Below are 20433 nucleotides of genomic sequence, written 5' to 3'. Positions count from 1 at the left end.
GGAAGTTCTGTTTCTGAGCGGCATCTTGAGCACAGCGCCCCCTGGCTACCCGAGGCGGAGACTAGAAATCCAAGGCTGAAACAGCCTGTAGTCCCTCCCTGCGTCAAACTACGTCACTGTCATGCCAAATGACGGCGCTGTATGCAAGAAGTGCAACAGATTCTGCGCCTGCAAACTCAGCTTTCTGGGCCAATATAGCACGCACTGAGGAGTTTATTGCTTCAATCCATTACATTTACCATCAATGCTGTTTGGACACCCACATAAAAGGTGGCCTTTAATTATTATATATTTAATCTATTAATTTTGAACAGACATGATTAACTGTAATTTTCTAATTTGTATCAACAACTATGAGGAATTTAAGTAGCATTAAAAAAGTGGGAGGAAAAGTTTTAGACCACTTCAGAGCTAAAGGTCTTAAAAGCAGGCTTGGCAGTAAACCTTCTTTTCAGATTAGCAGAGCACTGCATTACCTGCTTTGGGCATATAATCTGTGATGTGTAAGGACCTCAGACCTCAGTATATAGCGTATATGAAACAGTAACTTATAAAAGTTGTGCAAAAATGTCAATAATATTCCAGGTCCTAATCCCCCCCAAAAAACAACTTGTTACTTGTCATTTTTTCCCCTAGACTCATGCAGACAGATGGGTGACATAACGAGGAACGGAGCGGCGAGTTGGATTTCTATCAGTGAAACACAATGTGTCTCTAAAGACGGTGGAGGCAGCGAGGCCTGTCTGTCAGCCGGTGGCAGAATGAGTGATCTCTGGCCATAGCACTGCTCCCCTGCCATTACCTCGATGATATTTCTCCACCGCTAAATGTCACATCAATATTCGCGGCCGGCTAATTAATCTCGTCCCCGGTGAAATCTGGTGACATCTCACATCCTGTTGGAATACAGATAGCTCCATAGCTGGACCTTTGCTCTTAACACATATTTGCCCAGAGCACTCACATGGTGTATAGTTCAAACACTGTTCAACCTCATGCATCCTTCGCTTCCTAAAAAATTTACGAAGGTTTCGCCGATCAAACTTTATTAGTGAAGGCAGGAGCAGCACAGGTTGACTTCTATTGGATTGCGGGCAGAGGGTGCTTCAAGGATAGATGGAAAAGAAAACCATTTTTCATAGGATGTTCTACAGGAGGATTTAAGTCTCACCTATTCTGAGCTGCGTGTTGGAGGTGAGTGATAGCCTGAGAGTTAGGATGGTGACATGAGGTGAGCAGGTGATTACTAAAGACGAACAAGGTCAAATCGCTCAGTGTCTTGAGCACTGGCAGAATAAAAGGCATATGTTGTTGACTGGTCGGGACCCACTGTTCTTACTGAGGGCAACTGTCTCCGCATGTGATGGCGGATCATAGCAATATTAGTCTAATAGCTTTTGACCCTTACTCTCCCATTAATAACTATAGAATAATTTCTCATTTCCAATCTGTCGTCGTGTGCATGATTGTGCATGAAAGGAAGGGAATCCATTAGATGCCATTTAGAGCTGTGAGTCACCCTCAGCCTGGATATCATATCAGATAATAAAGTCACTATGTAGTCTAATGATGAGGGTTTGGCTTCCCTGCACATATTATGCCGTGGAAGTGCTTTCCCAGGGGTATATATTATACAAAGTGTTTTTAGCTATTTAAGTCATGACATTGAGGAGTTTGAAACTATTTAGGCCCCAGGTGATTCAGTTTCTATCTGCAGTATAAGCGTGTTGCTGAGCAATATTAGTTAAAGCCAGGGATTGTACTTGGAAATAGTTTTTGCTGAGAATCACAAAGCATAAAATTGCCGGGACCTTGTTGAGTTTTAGCGGAGTGGCTCTTTCTGTGGTTCAGATGTTATGCAACAATGCAGCACAGCTCAGCGCTTACCTGTCCTACATAGACCAGCAGTCTGGCGTTGAGTGGGCTCTCGTCAGGACTCAGCCAGAACTCAGAGTTATCATCAGACGATACCGAGAACTGGAAATCACCTGGAGGGGGAAAAACATGATCAAAGTGTACGTTGGTGGAAGTAGATATGTATGATCCCAGATAAGTATAATCAGATAGGGCATGGCCCCATAAAATAAGATTCTTAGGTGTAAAAATGCACTTAAAAGTTGATGCCCAGACTTCCGTGGTCAGAGATGACACATCTGGCCACAGTGATATCAAAAGTTTTACAGCCGCTGAATTTTCAATCAGTATGCGAATGGAAATGTGATTTGTGAACAGATCTAAACAGGAAGGAGCACGGAAAGAAAATGAGCAGCCAACGTTAGTTAATTAAGATTATTATCATCATCTTTAAAGGAACAATGTGTAACATTTTGGGGGATCTATTAGCAGAAACAATATAATATTCATAACTATGTTTTCACCTGAAACTAAGTATTGTTGTGTTTTCGTTAGCTTAGAATGAGTCCTTCATATCATAATGAGCCTTTCACGTTTTTACGTTACCCTGAAGGCCACCGTGGTTCTCTGACATGCTTCTAAAAACTGCGTTAACGTGAGCTGTAGAGTGTAAACCGTGGTGCCGCCAGCTGACTTCCGTTGCTCCTAAAGTAGTGTTATTACGGTAAGGATGGCCTCTGAGTGAGGCGAACAGTGTTACCACGGTTTTGCAATCGGCGGCTCACGTTACCTCAGTCTTGGAAAGGGAGGAGTGAGCGGAGTGTTACTCAGTTGGTTGCAATCCTACACACTTTATCTTTAAGTATAAAAGTGGATTATAAACAAGTGTTTGTCTGGCAAAACTATTAATAGTAGGAGCTACATAGAGCTACTTTCCCCTCAGCTGATGCCTGAGACACTTTCCTTTTATGTTGTGAAAAATAAGAGTGCATGTCTGGGTGACTGTGCAGTTGTTTGTCATCCTTCTAAAGACTGAGATGACACAACGGGTTGAGACTGGCAAACAGTATTGTGCAGTATAGAGTAGATATATTTGTATATAGTACAAGTCAATAAGTCAATATTCTATTACAGTGTGTAGGAATTTTCCAAAGAGACACGTTTTAAACTACATACTAAACGCAAATGGCACTTGGTGGAATCTAAGTATAATTCACATATTAAATATGTCTGACTAAATCAGATTGATTAAAGAGCGGCTGCATTTTCAAGGACACACTAACGGCCTATGGATAGGGTGCCTGTCATGACTGTTACATTGAGCAGTTTTTATCGTCTGTAACCTTGAAAACCCTCCAAGTAACTCAGGTTATTTAACAATGAAATCTACAATAGTGTGTAAAAGGTTACGTCTGGCAGTGTGAGGTGAAGAGTACTTGTTAGGGTGCTTGTCAGGATCCTGAAGATAGTGTGACCTTTGAGCCGTCAGCTGGAGAGAGCTATAACACCAGCAAAAGCTACATAAGAGACCGAAATGAACAGTAATTTAATTAATAACTTCATATTCTGCAATTTGTGTAAGGGCACTTAGGTGTCGAGGCTTTTTCAGTTCCCATAGCAACTGGGCTCTAGGTTAGGACTACGAGGGGTCCTGCAGTGAGAAAAATGAGAATATTCACTATGTTAGTGGCTCTCAAGAGCTTGGATTAAGAGGGCTGTGGAAATTGTCTACTCTTGTAAAGGACACATGCTCCAAGGCCCTCAGCCTCAGAGGAGGGACACGCTAATAAGATGAGCTAGTTACCATCTCTGTAAGGGTGAAGGAAGCCAAATATTCTCAGGCCGTAGTTCTTCCACTTCGGAGCAACGGCCAGCTTCTTCAGCGTGGTTCTGGCCTGCAAAGAGAAATAGCAATACATTCAGATTATTGATGAAGCAGTTGTTGCATTAATAAATTAATGAATAAGCTTTTTTTTTAAATGTTTTATCCACTAACTGACCGTTCTCTCAACCCGAGCTCGTGGCATTTTCAACTGACTCATGGAGCTAACTTTAGCTTAATTAGGTAGCTCGCAGCAGTTGATAAGATCTGCTAGCGACTGTGACATTTCAGCCACAAAATCGATGGTCACCAGCTGGAAATGAAAAACCTGCTTCTCTCTATATCGGTTTGAAGATATGGACCTTTTTTTTTCAAAGGTTACTACAAATTTCAGTGGCAAATCTGCCACCGTTATCATTATGAACTGCACATGTGCTGTGTGATAACAAAGAGCCTGACCGGTGTAGCAACAGTAACTAAGGGGCCAGAGGCTTCGCCAACAGTCAATTTAATGTGCCTTTAATAGGGCTGTCAGTCGATTCAAATATTTAATCTCGATTAATTGCATGATTGTCCATAGTTCATTGTGATTAATCGCAAATTAATTGCACATTTTTTATCTGTTCAAAATGTACCTTAAAGGGGGATTTGCCACGAATTGAATACTCTTATCAACATGTGAGTGGACAAATATGCTTGCTTTATGGAAATGTATGTATATATCTATTATTGGAAATCATTTAACAACACAAAACAATGACAAATATTGTCCAGAAACCCTCACAGGTACTGCATTTAGCATAGAAAATATGCTCAAATCATAACATGGCAAACTGCAGCCCAACAGGCAACAACAGCTGTCAGTGTGTCAGTGTGCTGACTTGACTATGACTTGTCCTAAACTGCATGTGATTATCATAAAGTGGGCATGTCTGTAAAGGGGAGACTCGTGGGTACCCATAGAACCTATTTTCATTCACATATCTTGAGGTCAGAGGTCGAGGGACCCCTTTGAAAATAGCCATGCCAGTTTTTCCTCGGAGCGTTATTTAGCCTCCTTCACAACAAGAGAGTATGACATGGTTGGTGCCAATGGATTCTTTAGGTGTTATAGTTTCATATGATGCCATTATCTTCACTCTAGCTTTAAAACTGAGCCTGGTACAACCTAAATAACCTACAAATTGCAAGCTGCGTTAATGCATTAAAGAAATTTGTGGTGTTAAAACAAATTTGCGTTAACGTGTTATTATCACTTTAACTTTGACAGCCCTAGCCTTTAGCGTTAATACATTTAGCCCATAAAAACAATACAGAATAGTAACAGACAGAGGGTCAATCTGTTATACTTACATGAGGGTAGTGAGGGAAGTGCAGGTTCTTTCTGAGTTGGGCTATAGAGGAGCCACACCAGTCCTCAAACACATGCAGGTTGGCCTGACCCTTATACTGCCAACACACAACCACACACATAAAAAGGAAACAGGTTAGTCCACGCAGGCAGCAACAACAGCATCACATTTGCTATCAAATAGGCAGGTTATGCTTCAGTACATCAGCTACTGGAGGTCTCATTCTGAAAGCAAAAAATCCATTTGCGCTGGTTTCAGTAGATATATTTTTTTTGCCCTGAAAAGTATATTATTTCTGAATGCCTCTCCACCGCGTGAGGGAAAATGAATTCTTGGTGAAAACATGTGAATACAGCGTGAAGTTTGCAATGTTCTCACTGTCCTGAATAAGGGAAGGTGACAGAGAGCTTGTCAGGAGTATCAGGAGGGGGAGAGTGTGAACTGAGAATGTCTGGAGCAGTTTGTCAGAGCTCATCCCCTGCCCGTAGTCTGACATTTGTCTGAATTACACAGGGAAATCACAGGACACAGCAAGGACAGATGGTGAAACCGGTCTGCCTTGGGGGTATAGTTTCCTCACACACACACACACACGGGTCTGCTCATATATGAGAAGAGATGACTCTCCGATGACTCGCGTGTCACGCCGCTTTGGAAGTGGAGTGTTTTGGAACACATACAATGTAAAAAAAAGAAAAATATACTCTACGGAGGGATGGGGAGGATACATGTGCAGATGCATGCATTTGCACACATGCACAACAAGCCTAAGGGGGTTGTCTCAGTGATTTAATGAACTGAAAACGCGAAAATTTCGTACTGGATGATCAACCAACTGTACCACATACTGTACCCACATATGCCTTCCTTTAATGCGTGACAGCAGTCCCAGCAGGCCGCCACTATAATACCACCACAGATATTTAGAACATCACACAGAACTTGAGACGTAAGCTGACTCTTCGCCAAATGAGTACGATACCATGCAGCGGGGTTTCCTGGTTGGATCAAAGCAACAGCTGGTCGGATGAAGGTAGCCTTTAACTGCTAGTCGTGTAGTCAACAAGTGCGAGCTGTCAAACCAATCAATCAGGAGAGGGAAAGTGACCCTCGTGACAAAAAAAACACACACACATAGCCGCAAATCCTGTTGTGCTTTTATCAGAGGGATTACAGGGGTAAAAACAGGAAAGCCTTCCAGGGTAAACACCTCTACATGTGTGCATTTAAAGGAGAGAGACGTTGATGGAAGGTGTCGTGCTCGTTCAGTATCACACACAGGCGTTCAAACAGATGGTCTGACTCAAAGTGGTCCTTTACATTTATCTCCCGCCTCACTACGGTCAACCGAGTGCCCTGCACACTGACAGCAGCGCAGCAATTACTGGCTCATGCATTAACCATGATATGTTTTTGTTGAGCAAACATGTCAGTCCAAAGCAGTGGGACTCCTGATTTTAGTTGTTAGATTTTTTATTTATTTTTTCTCCTGCAGAAAGACTGATGCTAATGAAAAACAGAAAGAGAAAGAGACAGGGATTTGCTGGGTCGACACAATCAAATCAGAGGGAAGCGGGGAGTCAGAAAGATGAACGAGAGTGTCTGATGTTTAAAAAGGGAGTGGCAGAGAGGGGGGGATCATAGCAAGGTTAGAGAGATTTAGCAGACGGGACTAGTCCCTGTGTAAATATGCCTTATGTAAAGCTTTTAATAGATTTCCTGTGGGTTTTAAAAGCAAACCTTTTTGGGCCTGCCCCCCTCCTCACACCTACTCTTGTCAAATAATAAGAGGGTAGCTTAAAAAGGCTCTAATTATTCACACACACATATCCCTGTGTAGCCCCGGAGAGGCTACAGGCTGTAAAGTCGTCTTTCTGCTGCGGGCTGCTTGTGTATAATTGGTTCTATTTTCTGGGTGACAGCGTTGCGAGAGCTCTGTCTGTGCTCCGGCCTCAACAGGAATGTTTCTCCATCCTTAAACTCACCCTGTTATCCCTTTGCTTCCATGACTGCTAAACTTTCCCTCACTCCAGTTATGTCATCTCTGTGAGTGCTGCTTCTGTCTCTCTCTTAAAGCCTTCAGTGCCCACTATCCCTAATGTTGTCTCCCCTTCCCTCTGACCTCTCTATTTCTGCCTCTGCATCCCTCCATCTCTGTCTGCGTGCTGCCAAATGCTGTAGATTTCTCTCTACTCTCTCCGTGTCTTTGGTTTCCCTGAGCTCAGCTGTCGGCTGTCAGTTCCCTGCGCTGTCTCTCTCCATTTCATTTTTTTTGGTCTCCTCCTGATTCCTCCTTTTGGAGCGCGGGATAAAGTGACGCTCGCATTAACAGAGTGTATAGAGATGGTGACTTTTTACGGAGGGGGTTTTACTTGGTTGTGTGTGTCGTGTAGAGACATGCTTGATTGTGCTGCAGCAGCTTGTGTCTTCTCAAACGACAGCTTTTTTTTTACAACCGTGTCAGCTCACATTCCCATTCAGTAATTGGCTGGAGAAGAGACAGGCTGACTGCTGCTGCTGCCTTTCTTACTTTCTTCCTTCACTCTCACTTGTTGTCCTCTGTTCCTTAATCCAAAACCGGAGACAGACTTCTGTGTTGTCCTGCCACCATGGACTAGTCATCTAATCCACAAACTGGAAAGTTCAGAAAGCGTTGTTTCATGTACTTGCACCCACTCTAACACATTCACCACCAGCACAATAAGTAGTTATGTGGCAAGCTGAGGCAGCAGTCATGGGCACAAAGTGGCTATTTGTCAGGCTAATTGCTGAGACCTCGAGGCTCTATACTGCCAAATTCCCCTCATTTTTCAATATACTGTATGTACTGTAAGTATCGCTCTGTGTTACTGCTAAATTATCATCAACATGCAGCCATTACAGGTATTAGGATACTTAGCAGATATCTGATATTGAATATGAATTGAATTTTCTGTGGTTATTTCAGCTGATCGATACAAACATCTCTATTTTTCATTTGACTGCGGCACAACCATGTGTCTTTGTGTCTTATACTGTATATAGTGGATGAATTACTAAACACCACTGCTTCCAAGAGTCTGCAGTCACTCAAGAAGAAGAGTTCAGAATGCAGTTGCAGATAGTACAGTATGTACAATGTAGAAAATATGTACAATAACGTAACATAAAATGACTGTATATAATGTGCACTCATAATCACCAATACATAAAAAATAAGATGTTATTGAAAGAATCCTGCAGCTCACCTTGTGTCCTTGAGTAAGACACCAGCATTGTATCGTAGCACTGCCACTACTGATGTGTGTGTGTGTGTGTACAATATGTTTGTGTTTGAATGAGTGAATGAGAGACACTGCAGAGCATTTTGTCATGCTCAGACTGAAAAACGCTGAGCAAGTGCAGTTTACAGTGTTTGCTATTTAAGAATACACCTTAACATAGACTGTTTCACTTGCATTTCATTAGATAAGACCAAGTAAACACCACGCTAGCTAGGCTACCAAAAAAAATAGAATTACCGCCTCGTGATTGTATGCCTCCGCCAACCCGTCAAGTTGCAGTTTACAGGTAAGTCTGTCCAAAATGTCATCCCGTCATCATTTCATCCTATGATACATTTGTGTGAAATTGTCATAATTAGCATAGGAATTACTGAGATATGGCCGAAAACGTGTAATGTGAGGTCACAGTGACCTTTGACCACCAAAATGTAATCAGCTCATCCTTGAGTCCAAGTGGACATTTGTGCCAAATTGGAAGAAATTCCCTCCAGGAGTTTCTTCACAAGAATGGACCGGACGAACGGACGGACAACCTGAAAACATAATGCCTCCGGCCGCGGCTGTCGCTGGTGGTGAGGCATAAAAACATGTTTTACTCTTTTACTGTATTAGAGATTTGAACTACATCTTTAATGTATATAAAGTGCAGTGCACTGTATATAATGTAAGCATTTAACCTGTGCACAGGCATCTTGAGCTGAAGAAGTCTCAGGTCAAAACATTGTTATGTTTTAGCTCAGAAAAGAAGACTGTACATTCTACCTCCTGCACATTTATCTTTTTGTCTGTTGTCTCTCCAGTCAGAATCATTTTGTCCTACCCTGTCATCTTTATCTTCATCCACCTCTTCCTTACTCTCATCAGACTCCAGAGGTAGTCCCAATAACTGCCCTACATATAGTCTTCAGCTACCACGGTTTCAAAGCAACAGAGCACCTGCGGCTCAGGCTGCCATTAAATAAGTGGGGAGGGAGATGGAAGGAAGCAACGGATGCCTTCTGTCAAATATGAGGAGTGAGGAAAGAAACGGAAGACAGAATAGGGGAAATGAGAGGTGCACGGGAAAGAAGCTGAAACAACAACTGATTGATAAAGAGGTTTAAAATAAAAGAGAGTACAGTATAGAGTTTAAGAGGCCGCTCTAAACAGTTACCGTCTTGCTTATTCTCCTCAGACCACACATTTCCTCCACATAAACACATCTCTGTGAGCTTGTCTTAGCATATCTCCGTCTCGGCTGCTCTGTAATATCTCCTCTCTCTCACCCATCTGGTCGCACCATCAACAGGAGCACAAATCAGACTCTCTCTCTCTCCCTCTCTCTCATCCGGGAGGCTGTCTCCCTTTCTCAAAAATCTGGTGCAGCCTTCTGCCTTCCTGCTGGCAGCGAGGCACTGACAAATGGCCGCTCGGCGCACCCACTGACGAGCAATCGCACCAACTGACACTGTAAATCCCCGTTGGATAGGAAAAGTGAGACATGATGTTCCTGGCAAAGGCACACTGGGGTATATATACGATACCGCTCAGCTCGCTCCCCCAGGGCATATAGGAGAGACGGCATTAAAGCCCACTGTTGATGCATTATTACACATACTATACCGCGGTTTTACTGAGCCGCTACGCTGAAATGTAAGCGTTGAATGAATGATCAAACGATACATGCTACATGTGTCCCTCTGTGGCCATGACAGGAATGTGATTGTTTGAACATATCTCTCCATCTGAATTCATGGAGAGCATTTAGAGACTTTCTCCCAGCCTATCTCATCTTTCTCAGTCCATTAGTAATTTAGGAACGAGGAGAGAAGAGAAAGTGGGATAAGTAGGTAGGTACAGCGAGGAAAAGGGGGTTTTCAAAGATACAGAGGTTTGAAAGAAGAGATGATATGGAGAGAGATAATGAGAACTCATTTCACACAGAGGAGAGCAGCAAAAAAAAAAAAAACAGAAGACAAGGTTCATATGATCTGGATTCCAGCCTCATCAACTTCTGTAATGAGGGTTTGTATAATCTGCCATCTGTCCTACAATTACATGTCTTCTGTCATTCCAGGGATATAACATGAGGGGGGATGGATGTGGCTGCAGCTGATACGTCGAAACTGAGGCATGTGAGACAAAGACAACGGAGAATTTTTCTCATCTCCGGCCACGAGCGGTCGATCATTCTCCCGGTAACAGAAATCACGTCCTGTTTGTCTATTTGACTGTTTAGCATTTTTTGCGTAGACAGATAGAAGAAAGAAAGACAGACTGGAGGAACAGTGAGAAGAGACAAATATCACACATCATCTTCTCCTGTGTCCTCCCCCCCAGCCGAGTCACTCTCACATGTTATTGTGGGATGACGGGAGAGACAGAGACGAGAGAAAAGATCTAATTTTTCCACTTGTCTTGTCGCTGCATGTATTTTTCCGTGAGGAGCCAGCTGTGACGACTGCTCCCACCTGAGTCATGTGTCTGTGTTGTGCCACAGTATCTCCCTCACTTCCCTCTTGAGTGGTAAATAATAGGCTGTCCAAATCTTCAATACTACATCTCCAGCTTTGATTTTTTACACTACATGAGCCAGAAAACCACACATTTGAGTCAGTCATTCTCCATCTATCCTTCCTGTGCACAATGCCACTGTATTTGGTATTGTAATTGGTATGTATTTGGTTTAAAGAGGACCTATTATGCTTGTGTGCTTTTTCCTTTTCCTTTAGTGTGTTATTTAGGTTTTTTTGTGCATGTAAAAGGTCTGCAAAGTTACAAAGTCCATGCCAAAGAGAGTTACTCTACCCCACAGAAACACAACCGCCTGAAAAACCTTGCATGAAGTCCCTTCTTTTCTTCCGTAACGTGGTGATGTCACCTAGTAACACATTTGCATAATACCTGCCTAGCAGCTAGTTTGGCACACCCTCAAATAAAGCTAGAGCGGAGCTGGAGTGGAGTCCAAAGAGTTTAGTTCGGTTGACCAATCAGAGCAGAGCAGACTGGGCTTTTTTTTTGGGGGGGGGGGCTGCAAAAGAGCCGGTATGAAAAAAATAAAGCTTTTTTTTTTAACATTAAAGCATGTAAACATGTTGTAGTAGAAACCTAAAATACAAGTATGCACCTGAAAAAACAAACATAATAGGTCCTCTTTAACACCTTCTGATTATGTGATTAACATCACTGCACATATTTATAATACAGCTGGGATGATGTGGCTTTAATGTGGAACAGTACACATGTAAAGAAATCATTTAAGTCCCCCTGATATCAAAGTCGCTAATCCCTTTTACCATCCCTTTCTTTCTGCTCCTCCTGACTAGATACAATTGTTCCGTATGCTCAAATACTCTCTGGATCCATGTCGGCTTTTCTGCAAATGACTGTTTATCCCTTCATGACTAGTGGCTACTGCTTGACTCTTAAAAAGTGGGCCAGCTCTCTCTCTCTCTCTCTCTCTCTCTCTCTCTGATCTCTATCCAGTGTCAGTGTCCTTGACATGCCGGCGTCCTTGACGGACAGAGGATGTCCACTCTACAGCCGTGAGTCACCGCTAATCCACAGTCACCACTGGATGAGTTCATCGGGTGGGAATCGTCATTAAAGTCACCACTAGTGGCTGAAAACAACCTGCTAGTACCAACACAGGATAGACTCACAGCACTTCATTTGAAAAAATACTGAATTTCCTCTCTGTCTCTCTAAGGGTGCATACATTAGAAGACATAAAGTGAGCAATCCTTTCACTTTGCTTGTGCTCAACAGAGTTTTTGCGCGTCTGAATGCTTCTGCATGCCCGTGTGACCTCTGCCAGTCTGTGACAGCTGGCATATGGCACCACTCTACCTCCACCAGCCTGAGTCTACGCCTCCGACGGCGCCAGGTCAGTGGCCCCTCAGACCTCTGCCATCTTGGCCGTACACCAGGAAAACAAGTTAGTGCTGGTAATTAGGACAGATAGCTAGTGAGGAAGAGCTGCTGCGCTCCATGATTTCTGACAGACTTGGCTTACAGGTTTGACGTAGCAGAAGTCTGAGATAAGAGAGTTTGTAGAGATGTATGAAATATTTCATAGATTTATGCTGGACGTGCAGAACATTCACAGAAACTAACTGGCATGTTGCTTTATGAGTAGGCTGGAAATGAGTCAAAGAAATGGCATGTTGATTTCTACAAGTGAGCTTTGATGCTAGTCGTCACACCTAATGGAAAATGTAGTTGGTGTGCATGTTGCAAAATTTATGTCCCTCCGTTGCTGCTTAGCTTTTCCAACCCAAACTATAAATAAGAAATTCTGTTTGGTCAATGGAATTAGATGTCTTTTAAGTGCAAACGCATCCTGTGGTTTTAACAATTTTCATATACAAAATGATAAAACAGGAAGCTCAGAAAAACAAACAAACAGGATGTTCATAATAAAGAGTCTCGTTGCGCTCAGGCCATGAAATCCATTTAAATTTGTGCAATTAGTCGACGTGGTCCAGATTCAGAGAGCTTGTTTGGCTGCAGTCCTAGCGTGGCTGTTTCACATCAATGTGACTTCTCATTTTCTAAGTAGCACCATTTTAAATGATGCCAAAATTATCGTCCACAAATTAGATGCAGGGTCCCTCAATATTCAGGCAACAGATGTTTCTAGGGCACATGATTGAGAACAGATATCCTCCACATGTGACCATTTACAAAGCCAAAATGACAATGTTGGTCATATCCAGCAATTTAATTGCCTTTGCTTGTCGTGGTGAAAACAAAGTGAGTGCGTTTGGTGTGTAGCCTCGGGGCAGAAGCAAGGGATTAAAATAAGTTACTTGGATGAAAATAATTCAGTAAGCCCATTAAACTAAAAGTAATTTAGTTTAATAAAGAAGGAAAAAAAGGCTAACAGAGATTAAGATAATTTATTCATAAACAAGGTAGGATGTAAATAGCTGAATAAGTAGTTAAAATAAACAGTTTTTAACGATATCAAAAGCAAACTGTGGGTAAACTAATAAAAAACAAGACTTGGTCGAAACCGAGTATATGGCTGGATCGTGTGTCTGTGAGTTTGTGGCTAAATTCAGTTAGTTCGTTTCATTTTAGAACTAGATCGCCTAGTTTTACAGCTTGGTCCAGGTTTCGTGAGCCAGACGCATCGCGCTGGACGGGCTCATTTGCATAAAGGACTGTTTCCGCCTTTTCATTTTGAAAGAGCAACCTGCATTTTGGTTGTTTGTTAGGAAGGGGGCGGGAAAAAGAAAAAAGGATGACGGAGGAGAGACGCAGAGACTGAGAAGAAGGGAAGAGAGGAAGAAACAGAGCAAGAGACATTCTGAGAAACCCTTGGGTAGATTAGCCTGGTGAATGGATGGACTTGCATATATAGTGCTTTTCTAGTCTTCCGCACTTTAAACTACATATCAGCATTCACCCATTCACACACACATTCATACACTGATGGCCGAGGCTGCCATGCAAAGTGCCACCTGACTATCAGGATCTAATCTAAATACTCATTCACACAGCGATAGCACAGCCTTCGGGAGCAATTATGGGGTTAAGTGTCTTGCTCAAGGACGCTTCGACCGGAGGAGCCGGGGATTGAACTGTCGACCTTCCTATTGGTGGAGGACCTGCTCTACCCTCTGAGCCACAGAAATAAACAGAAGACATCTGTAGCTGTAAACAATAACGCACACGTCTTGCTTAATCTCAGTTGATTGGGGCGAAGGTCTTTCGGACCAGGAAATGTTTTCTTTAGGACTGATGCCGAATTGTGAGTTAGTCTTAATGTACTTTTGCTCTGCTGAGGATATGTTTGACTGGATTATGTCAGCCACACCGCACCCGAGCAACACAGGCCTGCACCTTTTTTTTTCTTCTTTTTTTTCATGTGCGTGTGTGACTGTGTGAGTTGGCCCACTGTAATGTTTAGAGTATTTGAGCTCAGGATACTGGTTAAAGGGGTTAGCCACAGGTATTTTGCCTCAGTGGATTGAAGCTCTGTGTTGTGACCTGTTGCATAAGCCAATTCCATTTTTGTGTATTGTTTTCAGTAAAGCTGTCAAAGTTATTCAAGTCCACTTGAATAAATCCACTGCTAAATTGGACAAAATCTTTGATTTGTTGCACCCAAAGCAGGAAAACCTTTGTGGTTGCTACTTTAGTAAACTGAACACAAACACCCCATCGTTTCAGGATAAAGTTAGTTGCAGCAACTTGGTCATTATACTGCGGGTAGGGGTGCTACAGGCGTATAATAGGAATTAATTGTGTTGCTGAGACAAGGAACAAAGGCAGGCTAACTCAAGACCAGCTCACTCAGGAGGTACAGTACAGTACTGTAACATTAGCAGACACGCGCTGTGTTCAGAACCCTCTCTAATGCTGCCTTGTGAAGATTACATGCTTAATGCTTTGTGGAAGCAGCAAGAAAGTCGAGTACAAGGCGGTGAAAAAAGTACAAGTCAAAGAGATCTACTTGAAAATAACTCATGCAACAGTAATTTCCTATTATCCCTCTCCTGCTGTGTATGAACTGTTGGATTCTCTACAGTTTGCCTAAAACTACACACTGTGGTGTTCAGCAGAGATAATTCAACTCTACCCCAGGTATAGAACGACTAATAAATCATATTTTGCAGATCCTTTTGCTGAATCCTTTAATTAAACTCTGCTGAACGGGTTACATATCTAGAGCCGCTTGCTTTCCTTATCACAAATCCGCCGATTAATTGCCCTGTCTGCTGCTCCCTTTGTTATAGCGGCTGTGTAAACTACATCAGTAAGTGAGCTGAAAAATTAGGATGAATTGAATCAACTTGTAATCTTCAGGTCATAGGTGCCTTTAAATATAACCCGCTAATGGTTCTGGATGAAATATTATCATCCTCGCACAATAATTTATCATCATAACCGCAAGGTACATTTTGTTCTTCCCGATAATGGCGCCAGAAAACGAGTGGATCTCTATTTGACCTCAAGTATCGACCGCTTTTAAAAGGACAAGTGAAAGAAAAAGGGAGCAAGACATCTGCAGCTAAATTATATTTCACAAAGCGTAAAACACTCAATTACCACGCCAGTGATGAAGCACCATTAATGAAAGCGTTTTCACAAAGGTTGATGAAAGTTCGATGCGGCCTTGCCAGGTTTTACTGATGAGTCACACCAATAGGAAAGCAACTGAAGGACCTCAACATAATAATCCTCCTTATCCATCTGGAAGATGGAAGCAAGGGGTTAAAGATTTGAGGTGTATTTGTTTTCACAATAAAACAAAGCGGCAGAAATACAACAACAAAAGAAAAGAAGTTGTGCAGGTGAGATAAAAAAATCGCAAGGGCTTATAGAAGGAATATCATCTCAATAACCATTATAAGGAAATACAAAAGTCATATAATAAACAAAAGTAAACAAAGAAGCAAGCACACGTAAAGTAAGCAACATCAAAAGGAGATGATTAAACCTGCAGTAGGCAGAATATTTTTGGCATCATTCTGGCAAAAAATCCTTAATAATCCTTTGGCCAATCACAGCTCATTTCAGAGAGAGAGCATTCCTATTGAGCGTTCCTATTGGCTGTGCTCCGGCTGGTGGGCTGTGCTTGGTATTTCCTTAACTGATCTCAACATGGCTGCCGGGTCACAAACTTTCTCATTTTACAGCTAAACAGTACACTACAAGATGTTTCTGAAAACATTTGAGGTGAGAAATGGGCATTATAGTGACAGAATATTGATTCATATTTGATCAGCGTTGCCAAGGTTGACCGTTTGATCAGAGTTCGCGAGTGATTGACAGCTGCTCAGAGACGACAGGGCTCCAGCTCGGCTCTGATTGGTTGTTTTCATCCGGTCTGTGAAATCTTGTAGATGCCATTAGGAGCACCGGAGGACACAGAGACACATGATTTCTTTTAGATTACCTGTCTCATGCACTACTGTCAGGATATAGTGACCGTTTTACAAAAATAACTTTTTTAAATCACATTTGCTCCATTTCTACCCACTGCAGCTTTAAGGGACAAGTGCAACCTCAGAAAAGAGAAATGAGAAAATCATTTGTGTTACCTCTGGTTTCCATGGCAATTTCTTGTGGCGCTGGCTGAGGATCTTCCGGATGCGGGTATGGTCTCTGCCACCAGCCCCTCCTGTGATTGGCTCATCATCCTTGAAAAGACACAGCAGAAACAAAGACACATTTATTCCTCTTTAACCACAAAAAAAAAAGAGACACTGATGAAAGGCAAATGAATGGTGGTTTTAAATCTCAGTGACTAAAAGTCATCCATCCATTTATGCATGAAGGCATCCATCCATCACTGAGGTAATAGGACTCTTCACCATAAGCCACATAATTGATATATGAGATAAAGTAGCATCATTAGAGGAAATCACAGCCCTTTCTAACTCATGGATGCTTTAAGCAGTGCGTACTTTACATTACACACCCCTGAGAATAACACACACACACACACAGACACGTATATTCTGAAATAGCAGGCCAAGAATACAAAGGGTTATTTTCCCAAGAAGGCTACCATTAAGACCCTGTGGAATCTCCTCTTTACCATTCACTACTAATCCAGCGTTTGACTCGCCAAAACCCTAATCTCCACATACTCTAACCATCCACCCTGCCGGCCAACATCTCCTCTCCAGGGAGCCTGAACTCTCCCCCTGATCTGGGATTTAGCCCGGTGCACTGGCCAGATCACTGCAGGGCTCTTTCTCTGCGGCCTGCTAAGAGGCATGTTAATGTTAATGCTGTGGTGCGGTGTGACGGGCAGGACAGAGCAGAGAGGAGAGCGAGTTCGCGCCCAGCTATGAGGAGATAAAAAGGCTTCCCAGAGAAGGAACCGAGTCACAGAGCTGTTAAATGAGTGACAAAGCATCCTCCATTTAGCAGGGATGTCAAAGAGGAGGCATACCTCCACTGAGACAAGCTAGAGAGGGTTTTCAGCAGCACTCAAATGAGGGGCTTTTGTTGAGGAGGCACCAGTGTTTGTGAAAGAATCGTGAGGAAAAAGATTTTTTTTTTCTAAGTAGAAGAGGCAAAGAGACAGAGCTGTCGGTTGCCAAGCCTTTGATTACTTTTTTAACTTCCAAGGGAAAGAGATGAAGGAGGGCAGGGAAGGTAATGATGAAGAAATGTGACAACAGGCTCCCCTCCCGTCTGACACCAGAGGAGTGTGCCTGATGTTTGTGCGTACCCAAAGATTCACAAACCTCTCCAGCACTAGTTGTGTCTGACACATACACACACACACACACACAAACACACATGCACACACACACACACACTCTGAAGCACAAATCGATTCACTCACATGAAGGACACAACATTCATATTGCATCAGCTGGAGTCACACATGAAACAAAGGCAGCAGAAGAAGAAAAGTACGAGACAGGACTCAGTGGTCAATAAAATACATTGTGAATTGTTGGAAAACGCTGGGAGACTTGATTTCAACATTTTTTGACACATGCAGTGTGTTGAAAAGCTTACGCAATGCTGCTGCAACCTAAATGTTTTGGCTTTCGTATACCTTCTACAGCTAATATCCATTCATCACTATGCAATTAGAAATAAATCCATCATGAAAATTGTGTCTAATTATTGGCTCTTAATTCCCCAATCTACTATAATGCACTACGGCTACACAACTTTAAATTAGGGCTGTCAAAGTTAATGAGATAATAACGTGTTTATGCAAATTCGTTTTAACACCACTTATGTCTTTAGCACATTAACGCAATTCGAATCTTTGTAGCGGGCTCAGTTTTAAAGCTAGAGTGAATATACTGACATCATATGAATCTAGTAAACCTAAGTCATACTAGCTTGTTGCGAAGGAGGCTCAATAACGCTTGACCTCTGACCTAAAGATATTTGAATGAAAATGGGTTCTATGGGTACCCACAAGTCTCCCCTTTACAGACATACCCACTTTATGATAATCACATGCAGTTTTGGGCAAGTCATAGTCAAGTCAGCACACTGACACACTGACAGCTGTTGTTGCCTGTTGGGCTGCAGTTTGCCATGTTATGATCTGAGCATATTTCTTATGCTAAATGCAGTACCTGTGAGGGTTTCTGGACAATATTTGTCATTGTTTTGTGTTGGAAATTAATTTCCAATGATAAATACATACATACATTTGCATAAAGCAGCATATTAGCCCACTCCCATGTTGATAAGAGTATCAAATACTACAAATCTCCCTTTTGATTAGTTTGCGATTAATCGTGATTAACTATGGACAATCATGCGATTAATCACAATTAAATATTTTTGGATAACACACAAATTGATTTCATGGGATATATACAAATTGCTGAGCATTACTTTTCGTAGGTACAGCTACGAACTGTGTATGAGAACAGCCTGGTCTTGAATACTAAACTACTAAGTAAAGCCTGAACACATTTATAGAGCTAAACATCTTTCCAAGAATAATAATTCCCTTTGAACCTTATCTTTATAAAGTTCTGTTTTTGCATTCAAATCATTACAGCTCTGTTTCACTATTGAGTGCTTCTTTACCTTTGAGGTGATGTTTTTCTTGTCATAAAAAGCTCGGCGTTGCTGTCACATCTCATGAAATTTGGACCATGGATTGTCTCTGCGACATTGTTTGCGTACTGTGAGCAAACCGAAAGCTGTTTGTTCCTGCCTGTGGCAGCCAATCAGCTTTCACTATTAGAACAGGTGCGATGACTGTTTGAATGATGATGAAGGATTATCCATGTAGGGAAAGGACTTTATGATCTGCGGCGCTGCTTAGTGAAAGAGACAATGTTTTCGGAATAATATGTTGTCAGCCCTAAAAGACCAAACTCTAAATCACTGCTTGGGTTTGGACAGTAATTCACACGGACACCACTTTGCCAAAGCGCTGCCTCAGCTCGATCCGACTCGAAGTCTGCTTATCGATGCAATACTAAAAGGTACAGTTAAACTCATTGACCTGAGGTTTGCACTACATCCATCAGCTGCACCTCTTTTTCCGCTATAGTGTATAATGACTTTACACTCCAGCAACATGTTTTCATCACTTACGGCGTACCACAAATACATGTAACATTTTGCGTGACTCATTACTTCAGAGTTACAGTCTCTAATTTGTAAGCAGATCTTCATTTTCCTGGCACTGGGCCCAGAACCGTGTTATCGTGTTTCACTGATAATTAAAGTTGATGCTAAGGGGCCTGTCAGATGGCCTTATGTATTAAACATTGCATCAAGGCAAAACAGGGAATATCAATCACGCTGATGAGACTGCCTATTCATCAAGTGTTTACATTGCTATTTACCTTGTTGACTTTCAGTCAAATAAAAAGACAAATGGTCTTTAACAGTGAATGCTATGGGAGCGATGCATCAGAGACTTAAAGAGTGAGGGAGAGCAGCATGTAATTACAGTTGTTTTATGTCTGAACACGCGTGGCCGAGTTGTAAACCTCGATTGATTGATAGATTATTGCTTCCGTCACTGCTATCCATCCATCCAGTCAGTCAAAAAACACTCACTGTAATGGGTGCTAACCTCCCAGTTGTTTCCTCCCAGACTCCCCACGTTCATACAGCGCAACTCAAACGGATGACCTTGCTGATCCTAGCCCAGGGAAACAGCTGGAGCCAGTGTCCTAGAATACCAATGAGCTTAATTAATCTCCCTTATTAAACACAAACAAGCACCAGTCTGCAGGGAAGGGGGAGAAAGAAGAAAGGGGGAGACGGAGCAGAGATCTGGTGCTCCTTTCACAAATCCCTCCCCACCCACCACGATAACCCCTCGCGAATGAGCTCGACTCAGACGGCTCCCAAAAGTCCACAAATCATAGTTTCATTCCCAGCGACCTGCAACATGAAAGTTAATAACCAGCGTGGAATAATTATATTATTCTTCATTCATGTTAACCGCAGCAGAGATATACAGTATGTTAATTAGTCCCACCGTTATAATAATAACATAGACGCTTCTCATTTTTCATCCTCTCGTTGAATCAACAGCGGTTCCTGGTCACTGGATGTTCATTGTTCATATTAATAGGTGTAGCAGGAAGCAAAGATACCTGGGGTGACATTTACTGCAGCTATGACTAATGGCAATGATTCATCACCAAAAAGAAACGCTGAGATTGGAACCTGCTCTCGTCTGTGACGGGGGATG

General features: G+C 42.3%; 1 protein-coding gene across 1 annotated transcript in view; it reads right to left on the bottom strand.

Moving 5' to 3' along the window:
• LOC141765925 (N-acetyl-beta-glucosaminyl-glycoprotein 4-beta-N-acetylgalactosaminyltransferase 1-like) overlaps positions 1-20433 on the bottom strand; it is a 163703-nt gene that overhangs the window by 58055 nt on the left and 85215 nt on the right. The window contains exons 3-6 of the mRNA XM_074632235.1: positions 16325-16423; positions 5030-5125; positions 3659-3749; positions 1888-1988 (exon numbers count right to left, since the gene is read on the bottom strand). Coding sequence (XP_074488336.1) covers positions 1888-1988; positions 3659-3749; positions 5030-5125; positions 16325-16423 — 387 coding nt within the window. The remainder of the gene's footprint in view (positions 1-1887; positions 1989-3658; positions 3750-5029; positions 5126-16324; positions 16424-20433) is intronic.

The sequence above is a fragment of the Sebastes fasciatus genome, chromosome 4 (assembly GCF_043250625.1).
Source record: "Sebastes fasciatus isolate fSebFas1 chromosome 4, fSebFas1.pri, whole genome shotgun sequence".
NCBI classification, from domain to species: Eukaryota; Metazoa; Chordata; class Actinopteri; order Perciformes; family Sebastidae; genus Sebastes; species Sebastes fasciatus.
This window is presented reverse-complemented; position numbering and strand designations above follow the sequence as displayed.